The sequence below is a fragment of the Eurosta solidaginis genome, chromosome 2 (assembly GCF_040869045.1).
Source record: "Eurosta solidaginis isolate ZX-2024a chromosome 2, ASM4086904v1, whole genome shotgun sequence".
In the NCBI taxonomy this organism is placed as follows: Eukaryota; Metazoa; Arthropoda; class Insecta; order Diptera; family Tephritidae; genus Eurosta; species Eurosta solidaginis.
Window position 1 is genome coordinate 296,926,513 of NC_090320.1, and position 8,226 is coordinate 296,934,738.

The following is an 8,226-nucleotide window of genomic DNA, read 5'->3' on the forward strand; positions in this document are numbered from 1 at the left end:
CCACTTTTATTTTCTAAGCGAAACACAACAGCGAATTTTCGGTATTCGATATTTTTTCGAGTGAAATACAAAAATCGAAAAATAATTCTTATTTCACAATTGAAATAAAAAATAAATAAAATTTCTTTTATTTCCCAACCGAAGTAAAAAAAACTCTAAAAATGGCGATAAGCTGCCAACCGAAATAAAGAATGCTAAGAATAATTAATATATTTGGAGGGAAATAAAATATCACCAAAAATAGCTGTTATTTTGCGATTGAAAATTAAACTCCAAAAATAGTTATTAAAAAGCGATTTTTTATAAAAAAAAACCGTATAAATGTCACGATCCTTATATTTATTTTCGAAAATTTTCTCTCTTAATTCCTACAGATTTTCACCGAAACAAGCCCTGAACTAGAACTACTTTACGTCTCTCCCATGCAATTACTCGAGGGTGGCACCGTCTTCTTGTCACCACACTTCATTGACGTCCTCATTGATATGCGAAAGTATCCAAGTCTCTCAGACACATCCATCGCATTCCATGTTGTACAACAACCCAAATATGGGCAATTATTACAATTCTCAGTTGAAAAAAATAATTTTGTACAATGTCGCACATTTAGTCTGGTCGACCTCTCCACGGACAAGGTGAAGTATGTGCATAATGGCGTGGAAAACTTCAACGATCATGCCACATTGGATATGCAAGTTTATGGTGATATACACAAAGTGCCGGAGAATATATTGGGCAAACATCGTTTCCTGCTACACGCCAATGTAACACCAATCAATGATCCACCACAACTGCAGATTCCAATCAATAAGATATTGCGTGTCATCGAAGGTATCGAACGTCTGCTGGATATGGATCTTTTCAATATTGATGATCCTGATAGTCCACCAACAGCGCTCATTTACACCATCTTACCTTCAACAAACACGGCTGAAGCTTTTGGTCGTTTCTTGGTTAATGGCATTGCTACCACGACTTTCTCACAAGCGGACGTTAATGCGGCTAAAGTGAGTTTTTTGTATAATTCGACAACGACAGAAGCATTCAGTTATCAAATATTAATGCATGTTTCTGATGGTATTGAAACGAGTGATACTGTGTATTTACCGGTATCGGTACATCCATTAGAATTGCGTTTGGTCAACAATACGGGCTTAATTATGATACATAAGTCTGCGTTGCCCATATTGCCAGCTAATTTATCTGTTGGCACAAATACAGCAGATGAGAATATCGATATACGTTATGATATTGTTAAGCCTCCACAATATGGTTCCATACAGCGGCTACGTCAAATTGATTCGTCTTGGGTGAATGTGGATTGGTTTAGTGATAGTCAAATGGCACTGGGACATATACGCTATATGCATGGCAGTGAGTTTCCGTGGCAGGATGAGTTTAAGGTGAGTTAAATCAAGATTTCTTTTCAGTAACACTCCAAAAAGTTTAAGAAAATCGTTATAGCTGTGGCGAATATGAACCCCGTTTTTGTTCAAAGGTGACACCTGACAATGAGTAGAAGGCTAGTTGGTTTGTATGACGATCCCTACACTGGGCGGGCAGAGATTGATGAATACTTCAGTTTGGGACCACGATATCTAAGTCTCACATGTGCAAAATTGCGACATAGTTTATTCTCCACTCGATTTGTCCCGATGTCGTGGCACTCAAACTAGAGAAACGCTATGTCGTCACGCAACTCCCCTTGATGGTTAGCTAGTCTTCCTGTTATCGTTGCTGACTCGAGAGATCGAAGAGCCACTTCAGGCGAATTGAAACACGCTCGCTGAGTACCGGATCCAGACCTTCGTCCACACCAAAGACGTAAACTCCACTTGTTGTCCAGTGTCCTTGCAGAAGCATACAGAGATCCATATCCTCGTTTAAATCTATACTTCGAAGATAGCCTCCAAGAAGATACTTTATAATATCAAAATGACTTAGCCTATGTTGGAACCTGGAATTCTGACCCAGTGTGGAAGGGATTTAATTTGTATGTTAGAGGTTCACACTTTCCATGTGACCTCCGCGATCCACTCCGTCTCCTCAATTATCGCTACATGATTTCGCCAATCACGTATAGACCAGATCGATGATGCTACGCACACCCCCGCGGGTTAGGTGGCTTAGAATATACCCGCGGTAGGTATGCCGTAAGTAGGAGACTAAAATACCAAATTCATTCAAGGGGTTGTGTAGCGCAACCCGTCTCAATGGGTTGCCAGCGCAATATATAGCTTCTACAACCCAATTGTCAACCGTACCTATCGTGGCGAGTCCCGTTTCTTTAACAGCCGAGGCGGATCTGCATCCGGCAGAGGACCATCAACATCGATAACACTCCCCAAGGCCTTCGGGGAGTGTCCTTATCGCTACAACAACAACAACGATGCTACGCAAGGCAAAGCATTGGAGACCGGCCACACGCTGTAAGGATCTACTTCTTGGATGTGCTGTGATATCACTGGCTTATTTTTCTAGACGTTAGAGCTCTATCCAGTTCCTAATAGGATCTTTAATACCAGCTGCATTGTACCAACCGTACTTTATTGAAGACTGCCTCTATATCCGAGTATGCCACCGTCGTATTAAAGCTACTGCGAATTTGGAAGTCTTTTCACATATTTTTAATACGAATAATGAAGGGCTGATAGGCCTGAAGCCCATGGGCTTTTCCTGGCTTCGTTTGCTGCCTTTTAGAAAGAAGACCTCCGCCATAGAAGAATGATGTAGGCGCGTAGATCTTTTTATGTAGAACTTCTCAGTCGGGCACGCACACAGTCTTCTTATCGGGTACCATCTTATTCTTACCACCCCTGGTGAAGTAAGTGCATACCCTTCTGTAAAGCATTCCGTATTTTCCCTATGAGTATTTAATTTAATAGTTCATTGACTTTTCAGTTTATTGCATCCTATGGCTTCGTGACAACACAAACCTTTGATTTCCGCATCACATTTACGCGCCTGCGCATCAATTCTGCAAAACCGCCGAGCATTGCAGTAAATGGTACACGCGAATTTGTGTTAACCAGTGACGTATTGACATATGAAACGGTACCAATCGATACATTTCCACGAAATATAATTTATAAAATCATTAAACCAACGAAATACGGCGCCATCTATGTCGAAGGTTCGCGCAAGTTTGCGAAGGTGAGTCTTGTATACATCTCATCAGGTTAACTAAATTTTCTTTATTCTGATTCTCCTCCCACTATCTCTCCGGTCACAGGAAATGGACTCGTTCACTCAACTAGATATTGATAAAAATCGTATACGCTACAAAACTCATCTTACCAGCTATTCAAGTTTTATTGATTACCTCGAGTTCGTCGTCTCGGTTGCAGAATGTGATGATGTAATGGGGCGTTTGAAAATTCTCTACACCCCACTTGAGTCCAACAAGGAAAAGTTAGCCTATCAGAAGAGTGAAATGTTGCTTGTGCAAGAGGGTGAACGTGCACTCATCACCAAAAATCATTTCGAAATGCGTTTTAATCTCTACGAAAGTCTGCAATTCACAGTGACGGAAGCACCGAAGCATGGCACACTTTGTCGTTATGACGAGCCAGCCGCCAAAGTGATACCTATAACAGAATTTACATTGGAACAACTTTTCTTGAATGATGTCTACTACTGTCACGATGATACGGAATCCACAGATGACTCTTTCGATTTACTGATACTCTCTACTGATGACACAGATCTGCAGTTCGTAGCCCCAATTGATGTGCGTATCAAGTTGATCAATGATAATACACCATATCGCACAGCGGAACGAGTTTTTCACGTAGTACGAGGCGGCTTTCGCACGTTGAGTCCGGATGTATTGCAATACCTCGATGCTGATGTGAATACAAATCGTTCTGATATATTGTTTATACATGTTTCGAGTACAAATGGGGCATTTTTCAAGTCAGGCAGCTTTATTGATACCTTTAGTCAGGACGATATTACCAATAGGCGTATAGCTTTTCAACATAATGGACCGGATGTGGGTACGGCTTCATTCATAGTGACCGATCGTCAACATGAAGTAAATGGTTTGCTCGAAGTACACGCGTCCGATCCTTTCGTTTCTATGTTACCAACGAATGCCTCAATCGTGCAGGAAGGAAAGTTTGTTATTTTGCGTAATAAGGATTTTGTTTTGGAAACAAATTTAGATATGAAATTGGATGAGATCTATTATGAGGTTATTAAGCCACCATCTTATGGCATACTCATGTATTTGGGTAGATCGAGAAATAGTGGTGTTAATGATACAGCAACAGGTCAATATAAAACTTCGAATCTTACTTCGCTAAATAATTTTACACATTTGGATATTGAACGCGATCGTTTGGTGTATTGGAATACAGAGATAGCGTCTATGGATAAAGTGCGGTGAGTTTTGAAGGAGTTGAATTTTTGGTGGGGAATCCTATTTAATGATATATCTTTTACTATCTTCCAGGTATCGCGTGCATATCAAAAATATTTCCGCGGAGGGTGAAGTGATATTGCGTATATATCCCTCCGCTTATTGGGAGCCATTGCAGGTTAAAAAGAACCAAACACTTTATGTCGAAGAGTCAACGAGTGTGCTGATCTCACGCGATGTGCTAGAGGTATGTATAAATTTATTTACCACTTTAAAGAGAGACGAATCCACGTGAAAGTGGCAGTGGGAGTGAGTGGAAGCTGGAGTTGGAGTGAGAGCAGGAGTAGGAGTAGGATTGGGTGTGGGAGTGGGCATGACAGTGGGAGTGGGATTGGTAGTGGAAGTTGGAGTGCAAGTAAAAGAACGAGGAAGGAAATAGCAAATGAGAATTAGAGTAATGAAGGGGGGTAGAAATTGGAGTCCTGAAAATTTGTTAATATATCTAATCCCAAGTGCGTGATGAACAAAGTCTGCCGGATTGATAGGATATTTGAAAACGTAGGTAAGCCAGTAATTGGAACCACCTTATCTCGCTCGTGCTTTGGTTCGCCGTCTGATGCTCCTATCGGCGATTCGCTCGACAGATAGGATAAGCAACTAGCTGGTAAGTAATAGGGATAATCCACGTCATCTTTATTCGTACAGCTATCAGTAGAATAATACGTACTATTGACTTCCATACGGCAGTGCCTTGTCAAATAGAGCGATAAAACTTATTTAATTTCAGGAATTCCACTGAGTGCTTGGTGCATGCTTTTTGTCAGAAGGGTACTTACACCACAGTAGAGCTCACACTGATCTATCGATTATTCAACAGGGGCTAAACGTTAACCAATCCACCGGTTATTTAACACCGTCTTATTGATCGTCGATTCAGCGACCCTGCTGACAACGCAACTTGTATGTCGATTCAGTGTTCACCAATTCCAATCCCCTTGGGTACTTGTAACCAATCACCTGTTCCGCCTTCATAGATTTCACTGGTCGGTTGAATGCCAAATTTCCATTGCTTGGATTAGTTGAAGTTTCTGTTCACACAATGTACCTCCTTTGTGCCCAGTATTGAAGAAATGATTAGGTTGAACTGGAACTTATAATGAATTTGTCCATAGTGTTGAGAAAACAGTTAGAATTTTGAAGTACTTGGCGTCATACTTCATAACTTTTATATTTTCTATTCACAGGTCGTTCACCCGAACATCTCACCAGGTGATATTACTTTCTTGGTCACTTCATCACCTTTGCATGGTTACTTGGAAATGCAATCTATGTCTTTCGACGATGAGTACAACTGCAAGGTTTTCGATCAGTCAGCAATAAATACAGAGAAAATGTTCTATATACAAGCGGGTGTTAATCAATCCATGGACTATTTCGTATTTGACGTAACGAACGGAATCACCTGGTTAAGGAATTTAATGCTAAAAATCGTTATAATACCGGAAAATCTGTACATGCATACAAACGTGATATCCGTAGTTGAAGGTAAGGAGATCGAACGGGAGCACGGAAGATGCTTGAGTTCAAACTTGCAATATATTTATATATTTTCAGGCAAAACGGTCCAACTCAGTTCAACCGACATACTTCCCTTCTCAGAGTATTATCGCGGGAAAATTCTCGAATACATTGTTACAATAGCACCAACTTCCGGTTACATTATCGCCGCTAATTCGAAGGTAAAACGCTTCACACAAAAACAATTGGATCAGGGAAGCATACAGTATTTCCATAATGGCAATGAAAATGCGACGGATGTTATGACTCTCATAGCAACTGCACGAAACAAGGAGAGCGTACCCTTTGAGCTCGAATTCTCTGTAATACCAGTAAACGACGAACAGCCGATGGTCGTGACAAATACTGGCCTGCAAGTGTGGAGTGGTGGCAAATATATCATTAAATATATAGATCTAAGTAAGTTTTCTAGCTCTTTTTTCCTCTGCATGTTTTATAACCTGATGGTTTTCTTCTTCAGTGGCACAAGACTATGACACACCAGCTGAGAATATCACCTTCATTATCAATTATATATATGGTGGCTATTTGGCGAAGCGGGATAATCCGCAGCAAAAGATCGACACCTTCACGCAAGCTCAAATTAATAACGAAGAAGTCTTGTTCATACACGATTCCACATCGCGTCGCAACGAAATATCTTTCATGGTTACCGATGGTCTCTTCAATACCACGGAACAGCTGCTGAACATCGCTATAAGACCTGTTGAGATACTCGAAGAGCGCAATACGAATTTACATGTTTTTCCGCTGACAAAGAAGCAAATACTACGCGATCATTTGTATTTTCGTTGTTCGGATGAAGGACGTGATATTTATTATAATGTCACAGTACCACCAAGTTTGGGACGTATTGTAAATGAATATCTCGATAATGGTTACTCAAAGGAGGTCAGCAGCTTCACACAGAATGACATCGATAATGGTCGTATTTTTTATGAGCATACTGCCGTTATAATGGAGTTTCGCATAAATGATTCGTTCTATTTTGATGTTGTAGCAGATCGTAGTGATCGTTTGTTGGATCAGAAATTCAGTATCGAGATATCTGTGTCTTCAGGTGGTCTTTTGCGTTTTTTACCCGTTTCCAAATTGCAAGTGGATGAAGGTGGTTCAGTTCCTATAAATTTAGATTTCTCGAAAATATTAGAGTATTTGAAGACACGCGCTGGCATAAATAATCCTGAGTTGTATATTGAGTCTACACAGAAACCTATGCATGGCAGTATTGGACTCGGACATGAGTTTAAAAGCGTACATAAATTTCAACCAAGTGATTTTTTGACCAAGAAGGTTTACTATATACATGATCACTCGGATACTTTGGAGGATACAATTTTGATGTCGGTGTATTTGACGCAGTATTTAGCACAGGGGTGAGTGATTGGTTTCGGGGTTTTGATATTTAAAATGCCAAGTATCAGCATAGAAGAGTTACAAATAATATTTCCACCCCAATTCAAGTTCTCTTTCACAAGTTTAATAAGTAAGGTTGTTCCAGCTACCTAGAGAAACTGTCCCACTCCAACTCGTTTGTATCACTGGAAGCGGCCTATGGTGATATGTTTGGCTATGTCTAAGCTCGAAAGGTCGGATATCACGGGAACCTTCCTGTTGTGAAGTTAGTTTCTTCAAGCCCAAAATTTTTCTGAGTGCATAATTTAGTTTCTTTACGACTAACAACAGCAGAGTTACTATGAACAACCTCGCATACTATGAACAACCTCACTTACTATGAACGATACTCATACCATTGCCCTAGCCTGGAATAACTAGCAGAAGAAAATCAAGGAACAAGGACACTAGAGTAAGCTGACACGAGACCCTAAAATACTTCGTGTATCTCGGGCTAAAAAAGAGGTTAAACTCTACATTCTCGGTAACAAAAAGAAGGCGGAGCCTATATAATACGTGGATTTTGGGCATCTCAGTAAAAAAAAAAACTGTCTTGTCCGACATGAGATCGAATAGTCCACCTTGTAGTCGATATCGGAATGAAAGAGATGATAGTGTGGGGAGTTGTGATTTGAGAGGGTATTCCTCTCTCACAATATTCACGGCACAAGCTCGTTCCGTCTCGCACAGAGCTTTATGTAATGGATCCCAACAGTTTGGATGTTGTCCTGCTTCATGAATTCGTTTAAACAAAATGTTAGGCGGACAACCTCCAAAGAGATTTTAGGCCGAGAATCTCTTCCAATTTCCGTCGTGCTCCCTTTAATTTTTCCTACACATTGGTGGGACAGGACCTACTTGTTTTATGCCTACCCCGCTTAGAAAAATTT

At 40.5% G+C, this 8,226-nt stretch overlaps 1 protein-coding gene across 7 annotated transcripts in view; it reads left to right on the plus strand.

The window, feature by feature from the left end:
• The window catches only part of kon (chondroitin sulfate proteoglycan 4-like protein), a 58,075-nt gene that overhangs the window by 46,248 nt on the left and 3,601 nt on the right, over positions 1-8,226 (plus strand). For all 7 annotated transcript variants that reach the window (XM_067768668.1, XM_067768669.1, XM_067768670.1 and 4 more), the window contains 7 exons: positions 375-1,403; positions 2,902-3,153; positions 3,233-4,386; positions 4,457-4,610; positions 5,608-5,908; positions 5,978-6,340; positions 6,402-7,317. In XM_067768668.1, coding sequence (XP_067624769.1) covers positions 375-1,403; positions 2,902-3,153; positions 3,233-4,386; positions 4,457-4,610; positions 5,608-5,908; positions 5,978-6,340; positions 6,402-7,317 — 4,169 coding nt within the window. The remainder of the gene's footprint in view (positions 1-374; positions 1,404-2,901; positions 3,154-3,232; positions 4,387-4,456; positions 4,611-5,607; positions 5,909-5,977; positions 6,341-6,401; positions 7,318-8,226) is intronic.